Source organism: Manis javanica, chromosome 2 (genome assembly GCF_040802235.1).
Source record: "Manis javanica isolate MJ-LG chromosome 2, MJ_LKY, whole genome shotgun sequence".
Classification (NCBI taxonomy): domain Eukaryota; kingdom Metazoa; phylum Chordata; class Mammalia; order Pholidota; family Manidae; genus Manis; species Manis javanica.
Window position 1 is genome coordinate 37,163,893 of NC_133157.1, and position 27,387 is coordinate 37,191,279.

The 27,387-nt window shown below is 38.8% G+C and overlaps 1 protein-coding gene across 3 annotated transcripts in view; it reads left to right on the forward strand.

Annotated features, from left to right (window-relative positions):
* Nucleotides 1–23,514, forward strand: part of SMU1 (SMU1 DNA replication regulator and spliceosomal factor) — a 42,981-nt gene extending 19,467 nt beyond the window's left edge. For all 3 annotated transcript variants that reach the window (XM_017671550.3, XM_017671552.3, XM_017671551.3), the window contains exons 5-12: nt 12,942–13,070; nt 14,488–14,607; nt 15,874–15,990; nt 16,858–16,985; nt 17,500–17,626; nt 19,604–19,771; nt 21,358–21,510; nt 23,015–23,514. In XM_017671550.3, coding sequence (XP_017527039.1) covers nt 12,942–13,070; nt 14,488–14,607; nt 15,874–15,990; nt 16,858–16,985; nt 17,500–17,626; nt 19,604–19,771; nt 21,358–21,510; nt 23,015–23,113 — 1,041 coding nt within the window. In that variant the 3' untranslated portion in view covers nt 23,114–23,514. The remainder of the gene's footprint in view (nt 1–12,941; nt 13,071–14,487; nt 14,608–15,873; nt 15,991–16,857; nt 16,986–17,499; nt 17,627–19,603; nt 19,772–21,357; nt 21,511–23,014) is intronic.
* The last annotated feature ends 3,873 nt before the right edge of the window (nt 23,515–27,387 follow it).

Sequence of the window (27,387 nt, forward strand, 5' to 3'; positions counted from 1 at the left end):
TGAATTTAGACAATTCATTCAGGATTGTTCTTCCTTTAAATAGGCCTGGATTGCTATATACTTTCCTCTTAGAACTGCCTTTGCTGCATCCCACAGAAGTTGTGGCGTTGTGCTGTTGTTTTCATTTGTCTCCATATATTTCTTGATCTGTTTTAATTTGGTCATTGATCCATTGATTATTTAGGAGCATGTTGTTAAGCCTCAATGTGTTTGTGAGCCTTTTTGTTTTCTTTGTACAATTTATTTCTAGTTTTATACCTTTGTGATCTGAGAAGTTGGTTGATACAATATCAATCTTTGAATTTACTGAGGTTCTTTTTGTGGCCTAGTATGTGTTCTATTGTGGAAAATGTTCCATGTGCACTTGAGAAGAATGTGTATCCTGCTGCTTTTGTGTGGATGTTGGTTCTGTAGATGTTGGTTAGGTCCATCTGTTCTAATGTGTTGTTCAGTGCCTCTATCTCCTTGTTTATTTTCTGTCTGGTTGATCTGTCCTTTGGAGTGAGTGGTGTGTTGAAGTCTCCTAAAATGAACACAGTGCATTCTATTTCCCCCTTTAATTCTGTTAGTATTTGTTTCACATATGTAGGTGCTCCTTTGTTGGGTGCATAGATTTTTAATAATGTTATATCCTCTTGTTGCACTGACCTCTTTATCATTATGTAGTGTTCTTCTTTGTCTCTTGTTACTTTCTTTGTTTTGAAGTATATTTTATCTGATACAAGTACTGCAACTCCTGCTTTTTCTCTCCCTTTTAGTTGCGTGAAGTATCTTTTTCCATCTCTTTACTTTTAGTCTGTGTATGTCTTTGGGTTTGAAGTGAGTCTCTTTTAGGCAGCATATAGACGGGTCTTGTTTTCTTATCCATGCAGTGACTCTGTGTCTTTTGATTGGTGCATTCAGTGCATTTACATTTAGGGTGATTGTAAATAGATATGTAGTTATTGCTATTGCAGGCTTTGGATTCGTGGTTACCAAAGGTTCAAGGGCAGTTTCTTTACTATCTAACAGTCTTAACTTATGTTGCTTATTACTCTATTATAGACACAACATGAAGATTCTTATTTTTTTTCTCCCTTCTTTTTGTTCCTCCTGCACTCTTTATATGTTAGGTGTCATATTCTGTGCCCTTTGTCTATCACTTGACTGCCTTTGTGAGTAGTTGATTTAATTTTGCATTTGCTTAGTAATTAATTGGTCTACTTCCTTTGCTGTGGTTTTATTTTCTGTGGTGACAGCTGTTTAGCCTTAGGTGCACTTCTATCTATAGGAGTCCCTCCGAAACCCACTGTAGAGACAGTTTGTGGAAGGTAAATTCCCTCAACTTTTGCTTATCTGAAAATTGTTTAATTTTGAATGATAATCTTACCAGATAGAGTATTCTTGGTTTGAGGCCCTTTTGTTTCATTGCATTGACTATATCATGCCACTCCCTTCTGACTTGTATTGTTTATGCTGAGAAGTCTGATGGTAGCCTGGTGGGTTTCCTTTGTTGGTGATCTTTTCTCTCTGGCTGCTTTTAATGCTGTCTCCTTGTCCTTGATCTTTGCCATTTTAATTATTGTATGTCTTGTTGTTGTGTTCCTTGGGTTCCTTGTGTTGGGACATCTGTGGACTTCCATGGCCTGAGAGACTATTTCCTTCTCCAATTGGGAAAGTTTTCAGCAATTATTTCTTCAAAGACACTTTCTACCCCTTTTTCTCTTTCTTCTGGTTCCCCTATAATGTGAATATTGTTCTGTTTGTATTGGTCACACAGTTCTCTTAATATTCTTTCATTCCTAGACATGTTTTTTTTCTCTCTGTGCCTCAGCTTCATTGTATTTCTGTTCTCCAATTTCTATTCCATTTCCCGTCTCTTCTACCTCATCTAATCTGCTTTTAAATCCCTCCATTGTATGTTTCATTTCAGCTACTTTGTTTTTCAAGGTGTCTGTCTCCCTCCTGAATTAGCTCTTGAGTATTTTTCTGTAGCTCCATTAGTATGCTTATGGCTTTAATTTTTAATTTTTTATTTTTTATTGAGGTATTATTGATGCACACTCTTATGAAGGTTTCACATGAAAAAACAATGTGGTTGCTACATTTACCCATATTATCAAGTCCCTACCCATACCCCTATGCAGTCACTGTCCATCAGTGTAGTAGGATGCCACAGAATCACTACTTGCCTTCTCTCTGCTACACTGTTTTCCCCGTGATCCCTCACACCATGTGTAGTAAACATAATAACCCTCAATCCCCTTCTCCCTCCCTCCCCACCCACCCTCTCCTTTGGTAACTACCACTAGTCCCTTCTTGGAGTCTCTGAGTCTGCTGCCATTTTTCCCTTCAGTTTTCCTTCATTGTTATACTCCACAAATGAGGGAAATCATTTGGTACTTGTCTTTCTCCACCTGGCTTATTTCACTGAGCATAATGTCCTCCAGCTCCATCCATGTTGTTGCAAATGATAGGATTTGTTTGTTTCTTATGGCTGAATAGTATTCCATTGTGTATATGAACCACATCTTCTTTATCCATTCATCTACTGATGGACACTTAGGTTGCTTCCATATCTTGGCTATAGTAAAAAGTGCTGTGATAAACATAGGGGTGCGTATGTCTTTTTGAATCTGAGAAGTTGGATTCTTTGGATAAAATCCAATGAGTAGGATTCCTGGGTCAAATGGTATTTCTATTTTGAGTTTTTGAGGAACCTCCATATTGCTTTCCACAATGGTTGAACTAGCTTACATTCCCACCAGCGATGTAGGAGGGTTCCCCTTTCACCACATCCTTGCCAGCATTTGTTGTTCTTAGTCTTTTTGATGCTGGCCATCCTTCCTGGTGTTAGGTGATATCTCATTGTGGTTTTAATTTGCATTTCCCTGATGATTAGTGATGTGGAGCATCTTTTCATGTATCTACTGGCCATCTGAATTTCTTCTTTGGAGAACTGTTTCTTCATATCCTCTGCCCATTTGTTAATTGGGTTATTTGCTTTTTTGGTGCTGAGGCATGTAAGTTCTTTATATATTTTGGATGTTAACCCTTTGTCGGATATGTCATTTATAAATACATTCTCCCATACTGTAGGATGCCTTTTTGTTCTATTGATGGTGTCCTTTGCCGTACAGAAACTTTTTAGTTTGATGTAGTCCCATGAGTTCATTTTTGCTTTTGTTTCCCTTGCGTGAGGAGATGTGTTCAGAAAGAAGTTGCTCATACTTATATTCAGCAGATTTTTGCCTATGTTCTCTTCTCAAAGTTTTATGGTTTCATGACTTACATTCAGGTCTTTGATCCATTTCGAGGTTGCTTTTGAGTGTGGGGTTAAACAGTAATCCAGTTTCACTCTCTTACATGTAGCTGTCCAGTTTTGCCAACACCAGTTGTTGAAGAGGCTGTCATTTCCCCATTGTCTGTCCATGGCTCCTTTATCATATATTAATTGACCATGTATGGTTGGGTTTATATCAGGGCTCTCTAGTTTATTCCTTTGGTCTATGGGTCTGTTTTTGTGCCAGTACCAAATTGTCTTGATTACTGTGGCTTTGTAGTAGAGCTTGAAATTGGGGAGCTTATCCCTCCAGCTTTATTCTTTCTTCTCAGGAATTCTTTTGCTATTCGTGGTCTTTTGTGGTTCGTATGAGTTTTAGACCTATTTGCTCTAATTCGTTGAAGAATGCTGTTGATATTTTGATAGGAATTGCGTTAAATCTATAGATTGCTTTAGGCAGGATGGCCATTTTGACAATATTAATTCTTCCTATCCATGAGCACGGGATGTGTTTCCATTTGTTGGTATCGTCTTTAATTTCTCTCATGAGTGTCTTGTAGTTTTCAGGATATAGGTCTTTCACTTCCTTGGTTAGGTTTATTCCTAAGTATTTTATTCTTTTTGTTGCAACTGTGAATGGAATTGTTTTCCTGATTTCTCTTTCTGCTAGTTTATTGTTAGCGTTTAGGAAAGCCACAGATTTCTGTGTATTAATTTTGTATCCTGCAACTTTGCTGAATTCAGATATTAGATCTAGTACTTTTGGAGTGGATTCTTTAAGGTTTTTTATGTACAATATCATGTCATCTGCAGACAGGGACAGTTCAACTTCTTCCTTATCAATCTGGATACCTTTTATTTCTTTGTGTTGTCTGATTGCTGTGGCTAGGACTTCCATTACTATGTTGAATAGAAGTTGGGAGAGTGGGCATCCTTGTCTTTTTCCCGATCTTAAAGGAGAAGCTTTTAGCTTCTTGCTGTTAAGTATGATGTTGGCTGTGGGTTTGTCATATATAGCCTTTATTATGTTGAGTTACTTGCCCTCGTACCCATTTTGTTGAGAGTTTTTATAATGAATGGATGTTGAATTTTGTCACATGCTTTTTCAGCATCTATGGAGATGATCATGTGGTTTTTGTCCTTCTTTTTGTTGATGTGGTGGATGATGTTGATGGATTTTCGAATGTTGTACCATCCTTGCATCCCTGGAATAAATCCTACTTGATCATGATGGATGATCTTTTTGATGTATTTTTGAATTCGGTTTGCTAATGTTCTGTTGGGTATTTTTGCATCTATGTTCATCAAGGATATTGGTCTGTAATTTTCTTTTTGTGTGGCGTCTTTTCCTGGGTTTGGTATTAGAGTGATGCAGGCCTCAAAGAATGAGTTTGGGAGTATTCCCTCTTCTTCTACTCTTTGGAAAACTTTAAGGAGAGTGGGTATTAGGTCTTCACCAAATGTTTGATAAAGTTCAGTGGTGAAGCCACCTGGTCCAGGGTTTTTGTTCTTAGCTAGGTTTTTGATTACCAGTTGAATTTCCTTGCTAGTAATTGGTCTGTTCACATTTTGTGTTTCTTCCTGGGTCAACCTTGGAAGGTTGTATTTTTCAAGAAAGTTGTCCATTTCTTTTAGGTTTTCCAGTTTGTTAGCATATAATTTTTCATAGTATTCTCTTATAATTCTTTGTGTTTCTGTGGAGTCCGTAGTAATTTTTCCTTTCTCATTTCTAATTCTGTTTATGTGAGTAGACTCTGTTTTTTTCATGATAAGTCTGGATAAGGGTTTATCTATTTTGTTTATTTTCTTAAAGAACCAGCTCTTTCTTTCATTGATTCTTTCTATTGTTTTATTTTTCTTGATTTATTTCTGCTCTAATCATTATTATGTCTCTCCTTCTAGTGACTTTGGGCCTCCTTTGTTCTTCTTTTTCTAGTTTTGTTAATTGTGAGTTTAAACCGCTCATATGGGATTGTTCTTTCCTGTGGTAGGCCTGTATTGCAATATACTTTCCTCTTAGCATGGCCTTCGTTGCATCCCACAGATATTGCAGTGTTCAATTATTGTTGTCATTTGTCTCCATATATTGCTTGATCTCTGTTTTTATTTGGTCATCGATCCATTGGTTATTTAGGAGCATGTTGTTAAGTCTCCATGTGTTTGTGGGATTGTTCATTTTCTTTGCCTAATTTATTTCTGGTTTCATACCTTTGTGGTCTGAGAAACTGGTTGGTGCAATTTCAATCTTTTTGATTGTACTGAGGCTCTTTTTGTGGCCTAGTATATGATTTATTTCTGAAAATGTTCCATGTGCACTTGAGAAGAATGTGTATTCTGCTGCTTTTGGGTGTAGAGTTCTGTAGATGTCGGTTAGGTCCATCTGTTCTAATGTGTTGTTCAGTCCCTCTGTGTCCTTACTTATTTTCTGTCTGGTTGATCTTACCTTCAGCCTGAGTGTAGTGCTAAAGTCTCCTAGAATGAATGCATTGCATTCTATATTTGTTTCACGTATGTAGGTGCTCCTGTGTTGGGCACACAGGTAATTACAATGGTTATATCTTCTTGTTGGATAGACCCTTTTATCATTATGTAATGTCCTTTTTCTCTTGTGACTTTCTTTGTTTTGATGTCTATTTTGCCTGATATGAGTAGTGCAACTACTGCTTTTTTCTCCCTATTTGTTGCATGAAATATCTTTTTCCATTCCTTCACTTTTAGTCTGTATATGTCTTTGTGTTTGAAGTGAGTCTTTTGTAGGCAGCATATAGACGGGTCTTATTTTTTTATCCATTCAGTGACTCTATGTCCTTTCATTGGTGCATTCAGTGCATTTACATTTAGGGTGATTATCGATAGGTATGTACTTATTGCCATTTCAGGCTTTAGATTGGTGGTTATCAAAATTTCAAGGTTAACTTCCTTACTATCTAAGAGTCTAACTTAACTCACTTAATATGCTATTACAAATACAATCTAAAGGTTCTTTTCTTTTTCTTCTCCTTTTTCTTCCTCCTCCATTCTTTACATATTAGGTATCATATTCTGTATTCTTTGTCTATCCCTTGATTAATTTTGGGGATAGTTAATTTGATTTTGCATTTGCTTAGTAATTCGCTGTTCTACTTTCTTTACTGTGGTTTTATTACCTCTTCTGACAGCTATTAAACCTTAGGAACACCTCCATCTATAGCAGTCCCTCCAAAATACACTGTAGAGATGGTTTGTGTGAGGTAAATTCTCTCAGCTTTTGCTAATCTGGAAACTGTTTAATCCTTCCTTGAAATTTAAATGATAATCTTGCCGGATAAAGTAATCCTGGTTCAAGGCCCTTCTGCTTCATTGCATTAAATACATCATGCCTCTCCCTTGTGGCCTATAAGGTTTATGCTGAGAAGTCTGATGATAGCCTAATGGGCTTTCCTTTGTATGTGATCTTATTTCTCTCTCTAGCTGCTTTTAGTAGTCTGTCCTTATGCTTGATCTTTGCCATTTTAATTACTATATGTCTTGTGTTGTCTTCCTTAGGTCCCTTGTGATGGGATATCTGTGGATCTCCAAGGTTTGAGAGACTATCTCCTTCCCCAGATTGGGGAAGTTTTCAGCAATTGCCTCCTCAACACTTTCTATCCTTTTTTCTCTCTTTTCTTCTTCTGGTACCACTTTATCATTATGTAATGTCCTTCTTTATTTCTTGTTATTTTCTTTATTTTGAAGTCTATTTTGTCTGATACTAGTACTGCAACACCTGTTTTTTTCTCCCTGTTGTTTGCATGGAATATCTTTTTCCATCCCTTGACTTTTAGTCTGTGCATGTCTTTGGGTTTGAGGTGGGTCTCTTGTAAGCAGCATATAGATAGATCTTGCTTTTTTATCCATTCTATTACTCTGTGTCTTTTGATTGGTGCATTCAGTCCATTTACATTTAGGGTGATTATTGAAAGATATGTACTTATTGCCATGGCAGGCTTTAGATTCCTGGTTGCCAAAGGTTTAAGGTTAGCTTCTTTAGTATATTACTGTCTAACTTAACTCGTTTATTGAGCTATCATAGACACTGTCTGGTGATTCTTTATTTCTCTCCCTTCTTATTCCTCCTCCTCCATTCTTTATATGTTGGGTGTTTTATTCTGTGCTCTTTTGTGTTGCCTTTGACTGCTTTTGTAGGTAGTTGATTTTATTTTTTGCCTTTAGTATTTGATTCATCTGCTTTCTTTGCTGTGATTTTATTTTCTCTGGTGACATCTGTTTAGCCTTAGGAGTGCTCCCATCTAGAGCAGTCCCTCTAAAATACCCTGTAGAGGTGGTTTGTGGGAGGCAAATTCCCTCAACTTTTGCTTGTCTGGGAATTGTTTAATCCCTCCTTCATATTTAAATGAAAATCATGCTGGGTACAGTATTCTTGGTTCAAGGCCCTTCTGTTTCATTGCATTAAATATATCATGCCATTCTCTTCTGGCCTGTAAGGTTTCTATTGAGAAATGTGATGATAGCCTGATGGGTTTTCCTTTGTAGGTGACCTTTTTTCCTCTCTCTAGCTGCCTTTAAAACTCTGTTCTTGTCCTTGATCTTTCCCATTTTACTTATTATCTGTCTTGGTGTTTTCCTCCTTGGGTCCCTTCTGTTGGGATTTCCGTGTACTTCTGCAGTCTGAACGATTATTTCCTCCCCCAGTTTGGGGAAGTTTTCAGCAATTATTTCTTCAAATACACTTTCTATCCCTTTTTCTCTCTCTTCTTCTTGTACCCCTATAATGCGAATATTGTTCCTTTTGGATTGGTCACACAGTTCTCTTGATATTGATTCATTCCTGGGTATCCTTTTATCTCTCTCTGCGTCAGCTTCTATGCGTTCCTGTTCTCTGGTTTCTATTCCATCAATGGCCTCTTGCATCTTATCCATTCTGCTTATAAATCCTTCCAGAGATTGTTTCATTTCTGTAATCTCCTTCCGGACGTCATCCCTTAGCTCTTGCATATTTCTCTGCAGCTCCATCTGCATCGTTATGACCTTTAGTTTGAATTCTTTTTCAGGGTGATTGATTAGGTCTATCTTCCCAGATTCTTTCTCAGGGGAGGATGTCTGGGTTAATCTGGTCTGTACCAAATTCTTCTGCCTTTTCATGGCAATAGAGGTAGTTGTGGAAAGCTGGCACATGTGTTGGTTGGGAGAACATCCCTTCTTGCTAGTTGTGGCCTTTCTCTCCTAGGAGAACAGCGACCCCCAGCGGCTTGTGCTCGGCAGCTGCGCACAGACAGGGTTTCTAATTCTTGCCCAGCTGCTGTGAAAGAAGCTCTGCCCTGCTGCCTCAGGCTGCTGCTCCACTATGGCGGAGCGGTGTTGGAGGGGTAACGGGAGGGAGGCTGTTTATCTCCGTGAGGGTCCTCCAAGCTGTGCTGCCGCCCAGGGGGTTAGGGCACCCGGAGTTCCCCGGGATTCCCAGCTGCTGGGCTAAATGTCCTGGGATGTTTCTGTCCAGCTGTGGGGTCCCTGTTCCCTTTAAGTCTTTCAAAAAGCACTCGCTTTTCTTTGTCCCAGGGACAGTGGCTGCAGGGACCCACTCGCAGGTTTTACTGTCCCGTTTCTCTAGTATCCAGCACCCCACTCACTGTGTGTTTGCACTCCCTGTGCGGATGGCTAGGGCTGGGTGTTTAGCAGTTCTGGGCTCCCTCTCCCTCCCCTCTCCGACTCCTCTCCTCCTGCTGGGAGCTGGAGTAAGGGGTGCTCAGGTCCTGCTGGGCTGCGGCTTGTATCTTACCCCCTTCGCGACGTGCAGGTTCTCGCAGGTGTAGATGTAGCCTGGCTGTTGTCTTGTATCTTCTGGTCTCTCTTTTAGGGATAGTTGTAATTGTTGAATTTTCAAAAATATATATGGTTTTGGGAGGAGATTTCTGCTGCTCTACTAATGCCGCCATCTTGGCTCCACCCTTCTGGTACCCCTATAATGCAATATTGTTCCGTTTGGATTGGTCACACAGTTCTCTCAATATTCTTTCATTCTTAGAGATCCTTTTTTCTCTCTGTGCCTCAGCTTCTTTGTATTCCTCTTCTCTAGTTTCTATTTCATTTATCGTCTCGTCTCCTCCATCGTATCTAGTCTGCTTTTAATACCCTCCATTGTGCTCTTCAATGATTGGATCTCTGACCGGAATTCATTCCTGAGTTCTTGAATATCTTTCCATACCTCCATGAGCACGTTAATGATTTTTATTTTGAACGCCCTTTCAGGGAGATTCATGAGGTTGATGTCATCTTTCTCAGGAGTTGTATTAATAATTTTACTTTGAGCCAGGTTCCTTTGGCATTTCATATTTGTATATGGCGCCCTCTAGTGTCCAGAAACTCTGCTCTCTGGAGCTGCTCAGCCCCTTTAGCAATGTCTGAGGTTACAGGGGAGCAGTATTGGTGCCTGAGGGAGGAAAGAGCTGTTTTCTGCTTCCTGGCTGCTATGCCTGTCTCCACTGCTTGAACCAGTGGGCTGAGCACACAGGTATAAGCCTCTGTGCTTTGTGTTTGTAGTTGCTGTAGACAGATCTTCCCTCTGGCTGGCCTAATGCCAGGGTAGGGTTTGCTGGTTTGTGAGCCAGGTGGGCCTGGCCTGGAGAAAGACACAGTAGGCTGTCTGTCACAGAGCAGGTCCTTGGAGCTGTGTAGCCAGCCAAGGAGCTGGAGCACCTGAAAATCGTGAAAGCTCCCAACCTGCTGGGCAGAGTGCACCTGGACCATTTTGTCTACCTATCCTTTCTCCTGAGCAGTAAGCTCTGTGCAGTCCTTGCCCCTTTAGCAGCCCTTTTGCTACAAGCTTCCTTGTTAGGAAGTCTCTCAGACTGCCCGCCTTTCTTTTGTTCAGAGCAGCCAGATATGGATCCCTGCTTTCCACAAGCAGCTGGAATCTCAGTCTCTTTAGGAATTCTGCTGGTCTTAGCTTTTCAATCCCCTTATCATGAGAGTATCATCAAAGCACCATGAAATGTAGGTTTGTTCTCCCAGAGCAGATCTCTGGAGTTAGGTATTCAGTGGTCCCAGGCCTTCCACCCCCTCTCTGCTCCATTTCTCTACCTTCCTCCGGTGAGCTGGGGTGGGGGAAGGGCTTGGGTCCCACCGGGCCACAGCTTTGGTACGTTACCCTGTTCCTTGAGGAACAGGTGTATGCAGTTTGACACAGCCCTCTTTCCTGTTGCTCTTTCAGGATTAGTTGTATTAATTATATGCGGTTTTAGGAGGTAGCCTCTGTCTCACCTCTCATTCCGCCATGTTTAATCCAATTATGGCTTTTACTTTTAATTCTTTTTCAGGAAGATAGGTGGTTTCAGTTTCATTGAGCCCTCTTTCTGGTGTTTGGGGGGGATTTTGGATTGAACAAGGTTCTTCTGCCTTTTTATAATCCTCTTGGCTAATGAGAAATATTAGGTTTGTGTAGGTGGCACCCTCTAGTGCCTAGATGCTCTGGTCTTCGGAGCTGCCCAGCACCAGGAGCAATGGTAGTAGTTGCAGGTGAGCAGTGTCAGTGTCTATGCTGTTTCCTGACACCTGGCTTTGGCGCCAGCCTCTGCTGTCAGAGCCAGTGGGCTGTGTGCAAGAGGCAGCCTCTGCGTTCAGTCCCTAAGCTGCTGTAGGCAGGGCTGCCCTCCACCTGGACTAGAGCGATGGCGGGGGTCACAGGCATGCGGCGCTGGTACCTCATAGGAGGACAGAGGTCTTTCCTGGTTCCTGGCCACAGTGCAGCAGTTTCAGGTAGATTAAAAGTTATGTATTTTAATAAAATAGAAAAACTAGAAAATAGCATAGCATATCAAATCTTCTGATAGGAATGGGGTTCCTATAATTAGGGAGTAAACACCAAGGTAAAGATCAACAAGTTTTATCATGTAATATTTTAACTTAGGATAAAAAGAAACCTATAGAGCTTTCATCAAAAATAGGCAGATTGGAAAAAGTTCTTTTCAGCAAACACAAACAACAAATACCTTGATCACACAGATACAAATTGATAAGAAAAAAATAAGGCTGCAATAGGTAAGTGAGCAAAGAACATGAATAAGCAATAAACTGAAGAGGAAATATATCTAGTTAATAAATGTGGAGAAAAGTTCATGTTCATTAATCAGAGAATTGACTAAAGCAGGGAATAACTGTCCACTTATTAAAATAGTAGAGTTTTAAAATGATATCCAGAATTGTTGAATTTTCTTGATATAACAAAGGGGAAAGGAATAAACTATATTATGTACCTGCCATATAGATTTTACATAACTTATTTTTTAATGCTTTTAGCAGCTCTAGAAATCAGGCTTTTTTCTTGACTTTTTGCCTGGCAAAATTGGAAGTCAAAACTGGCAAATGATCTAGTATAGGACCATCTGTCTCTGAAGTCCATGATTTTTTCACTCTATTTAATGCAGTTGTGAATGCTGTTGGAGTTGTAAAAACAACTGTTTTGGGAAAATGGCTGAGTAGTACTTACCAAGAGTTTTAACCATTCATATTCTTTTTTTTGAGAGGGCATCTCTCATATTTATTAATCAAATGGCTGTCAACAACAACAAAATTCTGTATAGGGGGGTCAATGCTCAATGCACAATCATTAATCCATCCCAAGCCCAATTCTCATCAGTCTCCTATCTTCTGAAGCACAACAAACAAGTTCTCACATGGTGAACGAATTCCCACATAGTGAATAAGTTCTTACATGGTGAACAGTACAAGGGCATTCATCACAGAAACCTTCGGTCTTGATCACACATTATGAATTATAAACAATCAGGTCAAATATGAATATTTGTTTGACTTTTATACTTGATTTATATGTGGATCTCACCTTTCTCCCTTTATTATTATTATTTTTATTTTTATAAAATGCTGAAGTGGTAGGCAGACGCAAGACAAAGGCAGAAAACATAGTTTAGTGTTGTAAGAGAGCAATTGTAGATGATCAGGTGTGTGCCCGCAGACCATGTATTAACCCAAGCTAGACAAGGGCATCAAAACATCCACGGATGCAGAAGATCTCCCCCAAAATAGGGGGGGTGAGGTTCCAAGCCCCACCACTGCCGATCCCCAACTTCCCACCCGATGGCCCCCCCGCGACCATGCCCGTCCCAGGCTGTTCCTCCCCCGAGGAATCCCACCCGTCTCCGGCCAACCAGCCATCCTCCGGGGCCACACAGGGAGACATTCATATTCTTTTTGTATTCAGTATTTCTTTTAGGAATCTATTCTAAGGGGAGACTATCCCCTAAATAAAAAAAGCCTTATGTCCAAAGATGTTTGTTGCAGCATTATTTAGGTGAGTGAAAATTGGAAGCAGTGTAAATGTCTATTAGTATATTAATTAAATAAACTGTTAAACACCATCAGATAGGATATATTTTACAGCCATTGAAAAGTTGTATCATAGCATGATTGATGATAGGTGAAAACAGGAGTATATGAAATTTTACATACAGTATAATTGCAGCTTTTTTGGCTCTCAGAGTTCCCTTCCACCCTGAGATCAGCCTGTGTTCCTAGGGCATACAGAGTATCCCAGAGTATGTTTTGTTTGGATAACCAACAATGACTGGGTGGGGAGGGCTCACCATGTCCTGTGAACCTCATCCTTTTTGGCGTGGCTTTGTCTGAGCAGTCAGGACCAGATCTCAAAGGCACCCACATGGATTACTGTGCATTTCCTTTCTCATAGGCACTGAAGTGGCAGCAGCACCAGGGGTTGCTTCCTCCTGGCATGACCATAGATTTGTTCCGAGGCAAAGCAGCTGTGAAAGATGTGGAAGAAGAAAAGTTTCCTACACAGTTGAGCAGGCATATTAAGGTACAATCCTTAGACACTCAAACTGATGGTAATCATTTGTTAAGGACTCAACATGTACTTGCTCAGTCAGCCTGTGCCAGGAGGCATGGTTCTCCAGTTCTGATGGTATTTAGGGTGCTGCTGGTAACTGCTGGGGTTCTCCTGTGGCACACCTCAAATGTATAGTCCAGTGGATATACATTTGACATTTGGCCCATCATTTGCCTTTGCACTTCCTCCAAAGAATCCTGCATTTGGAAGAATGGTTAGCCCTTTGTTTAAGCCTAGGTCTATGAACTTTCTGTATTTGTCCTATTTAGCATTGGTGTTTTTGCCTTCTACGTGTCAGGCAGAGTATTCAGGCATGGAGTGTGGAGTAGGCTTGTGTGGTGTTTGAGGAAAATAATTTTAGCATTTTATGACTGGCTCTTTATTTTTTAAAATCTGAGACTTTTTTAGGAAAATACACAATCAAGTAATTGCTGCAACCCTGAGAATTACAAGCATATTTGCTGCTTCATCTCCTTTACATTATAATTTCTCTCTGGGTTGTGTTCTCACTGAATGTATGATTTAAAAAATATTTCATATTCCTCAAATCTTTAACTTTGGCTAGTGCTCTGCATTTGTCTCTCCTGGGTTATGTGTTCTAACTTGCATGTACAGATACTTTTGAGCAGCACCTTTTTTTACCCTGGCTGAAGCCTTGAGACAAATAAAATCCACTGTAATTATGCTGCTGGGCTAAGATTTTCTGTTAAAAACACTTTCCTTTTTTGGTGTTTAAAATGAGGTTCATAATAGAGCTATTCCCTGTTCTTATCTGGCTACTGTTCTGTAATAGTTTTTATCTGTTACTGGGAGCATCATTACTGGTTAATGCTGAGGCAAACAATCTTATCAGCTTTAACTAGTTCTAGAGTTAGCCGCACATTATCATTTGATTGAAAATGAAAGTGATGAGAAGGAACAGTGATGGAAAATTTATTTATAAAATATAGGAAAACAGACAATTTGAAAAAAATGAATTTTTTTCTACAGTGCAGATGCACAACAGGAACATATTAAGCCATTTTAAGTTCAGTGTGAAAGTCATTCTAACAGTGGGTAATTTCTGTTAAATTACATATTGTTTGAGTTAACAGGATTATTTGTTCTAAGTCCCATGTAGTAAAACAGTTTTTCCACTTTTCTTTGAAAATACCAGCTTCACATTAAAAAGCTAGTGTTCAGCTGAAATCCTAGATATAAAACTGATCAGAGAAAAATTTTCCACTATATCTCTGTATCCAGGTATACAGAAGTGCCTCTCCAATCCCACATAATGTAGACTAGCTGTGACTTTAAGCTAGGGTAGTGTTTCTCAGAAAGTTAAATAGGAATTGTTTTAAGGCCACTAGATAAAAATGTGTCTGTTTCATTGTTTCATTTGAAACAGTTTGGTCAGAAATCACATGTGGAGTGTGCTCGATTTTCTCCAGATGGTCAGTATCTGGTCACTGGGTCTGTTGATGGATTCATTGAAGTATGGAACTTTACGACCGGAAAAATCAGAAAGGTAAAATATTAAAATATATTCACTTTTCTAGTGTGAGAATTCTCTATAATAACATAATTATGTCATTTATACAATTTGAATTTATTTTTTAGATGGGTAGTATGTATATGTGATGCAACAGTTTATGAAATAGAAAAATTATTCAGTAAAGAGCCTTACTCCCACTCTTGTTCCTCAGTTGGTCAGTTTTCTTCCTTGTTCTAGCCAGGGTTACCAGTTTCCTATGTAATCTTCCTGGAATATTGTAGGTAGATGTAAGCAATTACTTACTGTTTCCAGTTTAACCTAATTATAGTACTAATTGTGTGTCTCCTATTATGAATAGAGTATCTTTTTATATATGAAAAGCCACTAATATTTCCTGTCCCATGAAATCTGTTCATCTCCTTGGCCCTTTTTCTTTTGGATTGTTCCTTATGGATTTGTAATATGTATTAAAAATATTTTTAAATTTTGACTTTTGCCTTTTGCCTTTGCTTATGATTTTGCTTTGTAACCTAAAAATTTTTTGTATCATCATACTCATCTTTTCTTCTGGTACTTTTGTTTCATTTTATGTTTAATTTTTTATCCATCTGGAATTTGTTTAGGGGGATAAAATTGTAGATCTAACTTAATTTTTTCCCCAAATAGCTATTTACTGACTGTCTACTAATTTAAAATGTTGTCTTTATCACAGAGCACTAAATTCCACTCCTTGGGCAGTGGATTTGTGAATAATTTTCACTTTTATATGTTTTCACAGTTTATAAATACTTGATACATTTCTTTATAGTTTCCTTTTTTAAAAACATGAAGCAGTCTAACTTTATAATTAGAAAAAAACACTTTGATTTGAATAATAATTAATTATAAAAGAAACATCACATCACAAATAAATAAATTAGTCAATATGTGGTTTTAGGAAAAGTAGCTAACAGTTTAAAAAAAAGTTTTTCACATACTCCTAAAACATTCAGATTTATTAAAGATGTGCAATATGAAACTGTAGGGAAATTTTGCTTAGAAATATAGTAAGCAAAAAATGTAGGGTATTTTATTGGCATTTTTTACAGTATTCATTTGAATAGTGTAGAATTGTTTATTCTCCATTCCCCACATTATCAGTTGTTCATTAGGAATGTGTTTGCATGACACTACTGTTTGCTTTGGAGATTTAGAGTAAGTACAGTCCATTTTCCTACTTTCAGTGAGTTTGTAGAGATCTGGGGTAACAGGTTTTTGTGTTAGTGTTATTTTTATAACTGCTTATCACTTTTCCTTTAGGACCTTAAGTACCAGGCACAGGATAACTTTATGATGATGGATGATGCTGTCCTCTGCATGTGTTTCAGCAGAGATACAGAAATGTTAGCGACTGGGGCCCAAGATGGAAAAATCAAGGTATGGTTTAATGGCACAAACTGTTGTATGTAAATGTTTTGAGAGTTCTGCAATGAGGTAGTGTCCTATATATGATATTCAGCTTAATAACAGCTGTTGTTGAGCATCAACTTTATGCTAATCACTTTTTTCTTGTTTAATCCCAATAATAACTGCCTAGGTAGGTCCAATAATTTAAGATCACACAGTTGGTAAGTGATAGATCTGGGATTTCAGTCTAGATCTGCTTATACCCTTTGCACTGTACCACCCTGGCTTGCCTTACATGATGTATTATACTTTGTTTTTTTTAGGAAGTGGGATGGTCTACAGCGATTAGCTATGGTCTGTATTTAATTGCTGGTAAAATGCCCTGGGCTAGGTAAAATACAGAAATGGTCTCTGCTAATTGAACTTACACATTTTTGTTTTAATCATTTATAAGGAAAGAGGTTTAAGTTTCAAAGGATTCAGTTATCATTGTACTATGTGTACCAGACATATATTCAGCTATTAGCATGCATTTATTTTTTATTTTTTATTTTGATATCATTAATATAAAATCACATGGGCAACATTGTAGTTACTAGATTTCCCCCCATTATCAAGTCCCCACCACATACCCCATTACAGTCACTGTCCATCAGTGTAGTAAGATGCTGTGGAGTCACTCCTTGTCTTCTCTGTGCTATACTGCCTTCTCCATGCCCCCCCAAGTTATGTGTGCTAATCGTAATTCCCCTTATTCCCCTTGCTTTGTTCTTATGTATTAGCATGCATTTTTTATGTTGTTTTAGTACATTAGTGGGCGTTGCATCTTGTTGGCTCTGCAGGCTAGAGTGGAACACTGTTTACAAAGTTTTGCTTTTTTTTGTGTGTGTTGTAAAGGTATGGAAGATTCAGAGTGGACAGTGCTTGAGGAGATTTGAAAGAGCACACAGTAAAGGTGTCACCTGTCTAAGCTTTTCTAAGGATAGCAGTCAGATCCTTAGTGCCTCTTTTGACCAGACAATTAGGTAAGTAAGAGTCTCCTAACTGCCTTCACTTAGTGAAGGGTCCTAGTGATTCCTTATATTTTCAATAGGGTATTATTTGGAGAGAAAGGGTATGTGAAACCTCATTTCCCTAGTCAGATTACAGCTTACCCAGTGCTGTTGTTTTGTACACTTGAGATTAGAAAGGGGTCATAGCAGTGTTTAATGTTTTTTAAAGTGTGGTCTTTGGACCCACCTGCATCAGAAATCACCTTAGAGGGCATATTACAAATGGTTTCCTGTGGCCCAGCCAAGTGTGTCTTTGAACAGAAGCGTTTGGTATTATTGACATATTTTCTACCACTCTCTGTGTCAATCACTTGTTTTATTTGACTGTTTGATAAAATGAAAATTATACTATAGGTATAACTGCATAATCCTAATCACCTAATACTGTAACATGAACTTCTATGATTCATCTAAAATACATTCAACACTTGGTCCCAACCATAATATGTAGAATATTAATTGTTCTTTTCATTTGCTTTTGTGATAGAATTCATGGTTTAAAATCTGGGAAAACTCTGAAGGAATTTCGTGGCCATTCCTCCTTTGTTAATGAAGCAACATTTACTCAAGATGGACATTATATTATTAGTGCATCCTCTGATGGCACTGTAAAGGTTAAGTATTTGCTACTGGTTTATTTTGGGCATATATTCCATTTTTGTTGAGTTTTCAGTGGTGATAATGGTAATAACTGGTGAAGTAAATCTCTTTACTAGTTATTATTGCCATAATTGGGTGAGTCTGAGACAATAGTAAAATTCTGTGAGTAAGGACCTATTGGCCTAAGGACCTCAAATCTCAAACCTACAAAATAAAAACAGACTTCATCATGTGTAGGAAAAGAGGGAGGGGGTGAAGTCCTAAACTTAAGTCATCACCCATTACAGTGGTTAAATTCTATCTTACCATAGGTATGGTCCATCCAGAACAGTCAAATTCACAAAGGGCTCAGTGCCCAAATAAATAGATCCATTTCTTATTACACAACCTCACTCCACCCTTGGCCCCCCACATTTAGGGCCTTTCTAACAGCATCCGTTCACAGAGGAAGGAGTAGGAGAGGTGTAGAGTAGAACTAAGCTCCCTCTCAGATACTTACTGCCCTTGGCTATCAGCTGAAAGTAATGGATCTTAAGAGATTTAGTTATTTCAAGAGATGGCCTCATTAGGAAAGATGAGAAATCCAAACAGAATATTGTTGGAGATCTCTGAGACACTCCATGTACATCCTAGACTTGCATTTAAATTGCCTAATGTAAGTTAGTGCTTTGTGGTAGAAGACATACTAAACATTTTAATACAAATACCTAGAAGTCAGACCATCCTCTGAGATTGCTTGTTCTGGCTTGGGAATTAAAACAAGAAACCTGAGGGTGGGAGATGTATTCTTCCTCAGGATGGATGGAGAGATACACAGAGCTTTTAGTATTTCAGTGATGAAATTTGCCCTCTTCATGCTATGTATATGGGCCTCACAACGTGTAAAAGGCCATTGGAGGTGGTTTGTCTAGGCCTTTCTGTTTTTTAGCTTTTTCCTTTAGTTGTGCAGTGAGTAGGGTAAAGCATCTTCTGGCCTTTTGGACAGAACACACTAGAAGTTGTAGAACTCTTGATCCCTGAAATGTTTTTCTCCAATGTAACTGCGCTTGAGAGAGGAGTTTGGGGCAGATGGTAACAGTATTTATTAGGAAAGTAACAATTTTCTCATAAACACAGGGGCCACTAGTGGGGGCAACTATTTCCTCCTGTTCTAGATATTCAGCATCTGTTCTGTGCTATGCTTTGTTGACAGCACAGAGGAAACACCGCAGTCTACACCCTCGAGGCTTTTATAACTCATTGAATGGTGTCGGACAATGCCATGCAATGGGTGGTGTATCCCTTCTCTAAGCACATCTCAGATTTCAATAGCTGATGTCTGATTTAACCCCTTCAGTTCCTGACAGCCCAGAAGGGCAACGTGAAAAGTATTAGCAGGGACAAATATTATCAGAAGACATGTTGGACTGGGAGAGAGAATACAAGTGGCAAGAGTGGCTTCCACTTCATGGATCCCCATCTGTGCATTAACATCGTGACTTCTGTTCAGTGGTTCAGGCTGTACACTGGAATCATTTGTGGAGCTTTTTGAAAATGCACACACACCTATCCCCACCCCAGAGCTACCAAATCAAAATCTCAGAGAATAGGGTCCCAAGCACGTAACTCTAAAAAAAAACCTCCATTTGATTTTGATATCCAGATAAGGGTAGTTTTCTGGTGGTTTATGACTGTAATAGTGTTGACATAGCTCATTTCAAAGATAGCTTGTTAGGAAAATTTTTAAAGAAAAGATTATAGATTTTTAAAAGATTTTTATTATTTAGCTTTGTGACTTTTATTTATTCCAGTTTATCAGCAAATAGGTGATGTGTGCTTACTATGCGTATGGTAATGCTTGGTATTTCATTGGACTGAAAATCAAGAAAGAAGCTTTTTATTCTGAGTCAATTTTATATTTTAGTAATCTAATTTTCATTTTTCTAAACCTCAGCACTTTGAAAAATTCTTATACCCCCAAAATGTTCATGCGTTAAATTTTTCTGTCATAGATCTGGAATATGAAGACCACAGAATGTTCAAATACCTTTAAATCGCTGGGCAGCACTGCAGGGACAGATATCACTGTCAACAGTGTGATCCTGCTTCCTAAAAACCCAGAGCACTTTGTGGTGTGCAACAGATCAAACACAGTGGTCATCATGAACATGCAGGGGCAGGTGAGTGCTCACAAAGTGCCTTTGCACAGATCCTGTGGGCTATTCCCAAATCAGCATGTCTTGGTCCTGGCCCTTCCAGTGACCAAATATGAGTTCACCATGCCCCAAACCATATGCTCTGTATTTGTTTTTTGGGCACTTTTATTTAAACTATACATTTTTGTATATCTCTTTAGTGTCTCAAAGGGTTACCTTCTTTTGCATTCTTTGGATAAATGAGGCTCTGATCTGTCTTTAAGTCTCCTTCAGAATCTCACTGAGGATTTTAAGATAGTAATCTCTGGGTAAGGGAGGTATATAGTCTGTGGATTACCAAGTTCGGACATTTCCTAGCCACTACATGATCTAAGGTGAAACTCATAGGAGAAGGACAACAGTGTTTTTATGATGTGTATTTCTAGTCAGGACACCTGCATGGTTCCCAAGGAACCTCACTTTTGTAGTACCAGAGACATTAGGACATCAAGATTGAGGTCTCAAGCTGTGGGAATGTGTTGTGGTGCTACTGAAATGTTGGCCTGGGCACTTGTGGATCCTGCTGAGCATGGAGAATACCAAGGGGCTGATGTATGGAACCCTCTTTCCAACTCTTTAGTCCCTATAACTGATAATTTAGTAGTTTAGAACCCATGGTTCAGATGGCTGGTCTGTAGTACTTGCTGGGCCCCTGCATAATAGTCCAATTTCCTGCCCATTTCTTTGTTTTCTGATTTGGAGGACTTCTTATTTTAAAAAATCTTAGATTCATAAAGAAATTGCAAAAACAGTTTAGAGGGTGCCTGTTTACCCTTTCCCCAGTGATAATGTCCTTTATAACCTTAGTGCAATTACCAATACCAGGAGATTGACATTGGTACAATACTGTTAACTCAAAAAATCTTACTTGGATTTTACCACTTTTTATATGCATTCATTTTGAAGTGGGAAGTTGATTCTATGTAATTACCACCACAATCAAGATACAGAACTGTATCATCACCCCCAAAGAAACTCTCTTGTGCTATACCTTTATAGTCAGACCCTAACCCCTGACAACCACTGATTTATTTCTCATTATTATAGTTTTATCATTTTGAAAATGGTGTATAAATGGAATCATGTGGTATGTAACCTTTTAGCCATTGAGGTTGGTTTCTGTCAGCCTGACTTGTGATTTTAGTAGTATATAAATAGAGCAAGCAAGGACTTAGAGACAGAGTTCTGTCCTACATGGGGAGAGCATCTCATTCTGTTAGAAAGAGGAAACTGGGGAGCATGAGTCCAGAGCATTGAGAACCAATGGCGTATGATTTAGAAATTATTGTATATGTGGTAGTGAATTGGCTTCAGATAAAATGACTCAGTAGACTAAAGAGCAGGATTGGTGACTTGGGACGTAGGAATTCTAAATTTATGACTGCCACTCATTTTAGATAGCTTATCTGTTGAATATTTTTTAGGCAAGAGGATTTAGCACATGATGATTGGAATTGGTGATCTCATTATAGGGGACAGTAAACCAAAAGAGCAAAATAACAATGTTAAGATGTCAGAACTGCTGCTAATCCAGATGTTTTGTTTTTGCCTTACACTGCTGTATGATCTAGATTGTCAGAAGCTTCAGCTCTGGTAAGAGAGAAGGTGGTGACTTTGTTTGCTGTGCCCTCTCCCCCCGCGGTGAATGGATCTACTGTGTAGGGGAGGACTTTGTGCTCTATTGCTTTAGCACAGTCACTGGCAAACTGGAGAGAACTTTGACAGTGAGTATTACTGACATAGGCCATCTAAAGAAATTACATTAATGCTTGTATCTTTCTGAATTTTGAAGTAACCTGCTTTCTCCAGACTGCTGTCACTGTGAGTCTAGGTATAAAAAACATAAAAATTTTATCATTAAATAAAGGGCCCTGTAGTAATTGTATGGAATTACCTCCTGTCTCAGGAGAAATCATCCTTCAGTGAGCTCTCAGCTTCAAAGTGGATAGGATGCGTGTATATACAACAGAAAAGAAAGAAAGGAGCATGCCTGTCTAGCAAGCTGGATTAGCCATATCTTCCACAGAAGAATTGGAGAGTGACAGAGCTAGTTATCTCCATGTCCTTTTATTGGCAAATTACTTTTACATTCCCATCAGATCGATTTGATAATGATGTCTTTAAGTAATTGTGTGTTGTATCAGTACAAGGATTAATTAATGCCAGCTTTAATAACCAATCCCTAAATTTCAGTGGCTTAACACTATGAAAGTTTATTATTATATCATGATGTGATAGGAGTTGGATAACCTTCCTCTTCTCATAGCTGTGTCATTTGGAATATGTGGCCTCCAAGATGTCAGGAGGAGAAAAGATAGCTGGAGCACTCTACTGGATGCTATTAAGATCCATATCTGGAAGTGGCTTATATTTGTTCCTCATTCTTTTTTCAGTTAACTCAGTCCTATGTAACTTTTTTTTTTTTTATTAAGGTATCATTGATACACACTCTTACGAAGGTTTCACAAGAAAAACGATGTGGTTATTACATTCACCCTTACTGTCGAGTCCCCCCCCCATACCCCATTGCAGTCACTGTCCATCAGTGTAGTAAGATGCCACAGAGTCCCCATTTGTCTTCTCTGAGCTGCATTGTCTTCCCCGTGAACCCTTACATACCGTGTGCACCAATCATCTCATTCTTTTCTTGTTAGAATTCAGTCACATGGCCACAACTTAAATTCAAGGGGGACAGGGAAAATGTAGTTTTCTCTGTTCCAGGAAGAAAAAGAAATATGGTGAACATATAAAAAATTGTATATATACGCATGTTAGGGAATAATCTCATGTTAATCATGAGTACTTTGGGTGCATCTGTCCTGTGAAGCCTGAGTACACATCTAAGATGTGAGTAAAATAAGGTGAGACGGAGAGTGTCCTCTAGCTGAAGGGCGTGGACAATACAGGTTCACTGAGTTGAAGGAATCATTTGGTCTCAGCCACTATCCTGGCCTAGAATTTACAAAATGGTGATGATTAGGGTCTGCTATAGTGAGGAGGTGATTTGGAACAAAGTATTATTCACACATAGTGAAAAACAGTATGAAAAATAAACATGTGTGATAGCCTCATTGAAATTTTGGTTTGTGTGTTTACCCCTTTTTGAGGCTGCATTAGGCTTGATTCCTTTGGTAAGAAATGGAAGCTTCACCATTCTTCCAATCAGCCCTGGAAGCCTCTTCAAAATGATTTTTTAATAGACCCACATACCCTAACCCTGTTTTCCAGGTTCACGAGAAGGATGTGATTGGTATCGCTCATCACCCTCACCAGAACCTGATTGCTACCTACAGTGAAGATGGCCTCCTAAAGCTCTGGAAACCCTAATTCAACTTTTCTTTTTAAGCTAGCTTGATATCATGTACTTGATATTCATGTATTGCTTTCTTTTTTTAGGCCAGCTTTTCTAAGCAAATTGAGGTAGGCACAATAATTATTTTGTGCAAATACATGTTTAAGTAGCAGTTACTCTTTTTTACATATTTTAAAGGTATTCATCTGTTTCTAATTGTGGTGTCACTTAATATTTTCAATAATCTACCTGGAGAATGAAATAATGGTATTTCTAGGAAAAAATTATACTCCTTTAATTATTGGAAGTGCTGATTAAAATGTACCTCTTGCAGTAAAACCTGTAAATAAAGAGCTAACTGTCCCGTATTCAGTAGCTGTTTGCTGTTCCCATCCTTTTTTTTTAGATGTCAATAAACTCTATGCCTTTCTGGAGACTTTGTTTTAAATGTAAATAAATGCTCACTCAGTTAACATTTACTTAGAGTCAAGTGAAGGTGGGTGGAACACAGTATTATCCATGAATCTTTAAGTACAGTAGCAAGTCAGTTCCTGGGTAGAAGGATAAACTGAATGTAAAAAAGTCAGGTGTTGCATAGACTCTCATTTCACTGCCCTTACCTGTCCACTCATTTGTCTTAGCTGTACCTTTTCCCATGTTATGGCCAACTCTAAAAAAATATCATCTCTATCTTCTAGATAGAACTAGTTGCAGGATCCATTATGAGAATTCAGTTTTGGCATCTCCCCTTTGTATGTGAAGGAGGGTTTGGCATTGAAAATGTGCTGCTGTTTTGAAGAAAAATTAGAAAAGGACCTGAGATTTAGAAGCCTTTTTTTTGCTATGTGCATCATTACCTGTTAAAGAAAAAAGTTGAAAGCCAACAAAACCCCTGACAGTGTTTTGTTTCAACTAATGATGCAGTATGAACTCAAGTTGATCTTGATACTGGTACCATTTCAAGAAAGTTAGACCTTGTTTGTGTAGGTCTTTTATGCCCCCTTTAAATTTTAGCATTTACTAGGCACAAAGTAGTTGGGAACTTAAAAAAATTTTGCAGTCTTATAATTTACCTTTGATTGTAATTTGGAAATACAGCCTAATTCTGGGCCTGCTTTAATAATGCTTAGTGTTGGCTGCATTCATAGAAACCCTAAGATTAAATTCCTCTTTCCTGGTTATATTCCCAAAACTTTTTTTCTTTTTGCCACAAAACCTGCAGCTTTTGACAGAATGTCATTTGCTGCCATTTTGAGAGGTGAAAGCCGTGAATCCATGAATTCATGTAAATGAAATCTGCCATCCCAGTGAAAGAAGTGGAAAGAGAAAACAGCTTATGCTAAAATTCCTTAGAACGATCTGCAAGAAATTGCATGTTTTAGCCTGTGACCTCATGAACTGGCAATTGTGCACACTATTTAAGAAAAAGGAAACAGCAGGCCAGTATGGAGTCAACTTGTGCTAAGTCCTAAGTTAGCAAACCGAGACTTAATACCCAACCTAACTGCAGTTTCGGCCTCTCCCAGGCATGTAACCTTTAACACTCAATGTGGAATTACCTGGCCAATGCTAGTGAAGTAATGTGCCTGATAGACCCCGCCCATCCCCCAGAGGAAGGTGACCTTTCCAGAAATAATCATTCTTTGTTAGGAATTCCCTTTTCCTACTCTTCTGTAAATCCTTTCATTTTGTGCAGCTCTTCAGAGCTTCTGTCTACTAGAGAGGATGTTGTCTGATTCACCAATCATTGAATAAAGTCAACTAGATCTTCAAGTTTACTCAGTTGAATTTTATTTTTTAAAAATACTTTGTTGATGGACAGTGACTATAATGGGGTATGTGGGAGGAACTTGGTGATGGGGGGAGTCTAATAAACATGTTCCTCAAGTAACTGTAGATTAATGATAACAAAATAAAAAAAAATACTTTGTGCCAAGGCTCATAAGCAAGAACCTAGTCATCACCATTCATTCCTAGGCCTTTCTATCAAATATCTGTTCCTGCTGAGGTGCTGAGGATGGATTGTTAAAATAGACCAGTTTGTCATATGATAGGGAAGAAATGCAAGTTAAAAGGAATAAATGAAATGGGATAAGAGAAGATCTTGAGTTGTGTTTTTGGTAATGGAAGGGCACCTAATCAAGCCCTACTGAGTTAGGAAAGGCTCCCAGGAGGAGCTGGAAGTAAAGGGTTGATCTAAATTAAGAGGAACTTTTTCTAGGCACTCCAGTGTGGCATAGCTGCAAGGCATGTGCAGGACAAATGGTAGTGTCTGGGGAGACCAGGAGAAGATAATTCTGGGTTAGTAGCTGTTAAATATGTATTTTATCTTTTTCAAAAAGTACTTGGTGTCCCAAAACAATATACAAATTAGATGCAATCCCTATCAAATTACTAACAGCATTCTTCAGTGAACTGGAACAAATAGTTCAAAAATTCATATGGAAACACCAAAGACCCCGAATGGTGAAAGCAATCCTGAGAAGGAAGAATACAGTGGGGGGGTGGGGGTAGGGATCTCGCTCTACTACAAAGCTACAGTAATCAAGATAATTTGGTACTGGCACAAGAACAGAGCCACAGACCAATGAAACAGAATAGAGACTCCAAACATTAACCCAAACATATAATGGTCAACTAATATTCGATAAAGGGGCCATGGACATACAATGGGGAAATGACAGTCTCTTCAACAGATGGTGCTGGCAAAACCGGACAGCTACATGTAAGAGAATGAAACTGGATCACTGTCTAACCCCATACACAAAAGTAAATTAGAAATGGATCAAAGACTTGAATGTAAGTCATGAAACCATAAAACTCTTAGAAAAAAACATAGGCAAAAATCTCTTAGACATAAACATGAGTGACCTCTTCTTGAACATATCTCCCTGGGCAAGGGAAGCAAAAGCAAAAATGAACAAGTGGGACTATATCAAGCTGAAAAGCTTCTGTATAGCAAAGGACACCGTGAATAGAACAAAAAGGTATCCTACAGTATGGGAGAATATATTCATAAATGACAGATCCGATAAAGGCTTGACATCCAAAATATATTAAGAGCTCACGCACCTCAACAAACAAAAAACAAATAATCCAATTAAAAAATGGGCAGAGGAGCTGAATAGACAGTTCTCTAAAGAAATTCATATGGCTAACAGACACATGAAAAGATGCTCCACATCACTTGTCACCAGAGAAATGCAAATTAAAACCACAAATAGACATCACCTCACACCAGTAAAGATGGCTACCATCCAAAAGACAAACAACAAATGTTGGCGAGGTTGTGGAGAAAGGGGAACCCTCCTACACTGCTGGTGGGAATGTAAATTAGTTCAACCATTGTGGAAAGCAGTATGGAGGTTCCTCAAAATAGAAATACCATTTGACCCAGGAATTCCACTTCTAGGAATTTACCCTAAGAATGCAGCACTCCAGTTTGAAAAAGACAGATGCACCCCTATGTTTTTCGCTGCACTATTTACAATAGCCAAGATACGGAAGCAACCTAAATGTCCATCAGTAGATGAATGGATAAAGATGTGTTACATATACACAATGGAATATTACTCAGCTATAAGACAAAAACAGATCCTACCATTTGCAACATGGATGGAGCTAGAGGGTATTATGCTCAGGAAATAAGCCAGGCAGAGAAAGACAAGTACCAAATGATTTCACTCATACGGGGAGTATAAGAACAAAGGAAAACTGAAGGAACAAAACAGCAGCAGAATCACAGAACCCAAGAATGGACTAAGTTACCAAAAGGACAGGGACTGGGGAGGATGGGTGGGAAGGGAGGGATAAGGGCGGGGGAAAGAGAAAAGGGGACATTATGATTAGCATGTATAGTATGGTGGGGCACGGGGAGGGCTGTGCAACACAGAGAAGACAAGTAGTGATTTTACAGCATCTTACTACGCTGATGGACAGTGACTGTGAAGGGGTATGTGTGGGGGACTTGGTGAAGGGGGGAGCCTAGTAAACATAATATCTTTCATGTAACTAGATTAATGATACCAAAAAAAAAAAAGTGCTTGGTGTGACACAAGATCTGCTTTCCCCAGGTAACCCTTTTGCATGTCTACAACTTCATGTTGTATAAACCTAAAGTGTTACTTGATTTAGAAGTGGAAACAAGCACTTCCCTTTACACTGCCTCGCTTTTCTTTTTAAGGCCCATGTGGCTATCTCCCAGTACAGAAGGCAGGGGAAGCCCTGGGGAGAGACCTAGGTGGAAGAAGGGCCACACACAGTCAACATCTCCAGGACTTCTCCAGCTCTCCTGAGCAGAAAGGCATCA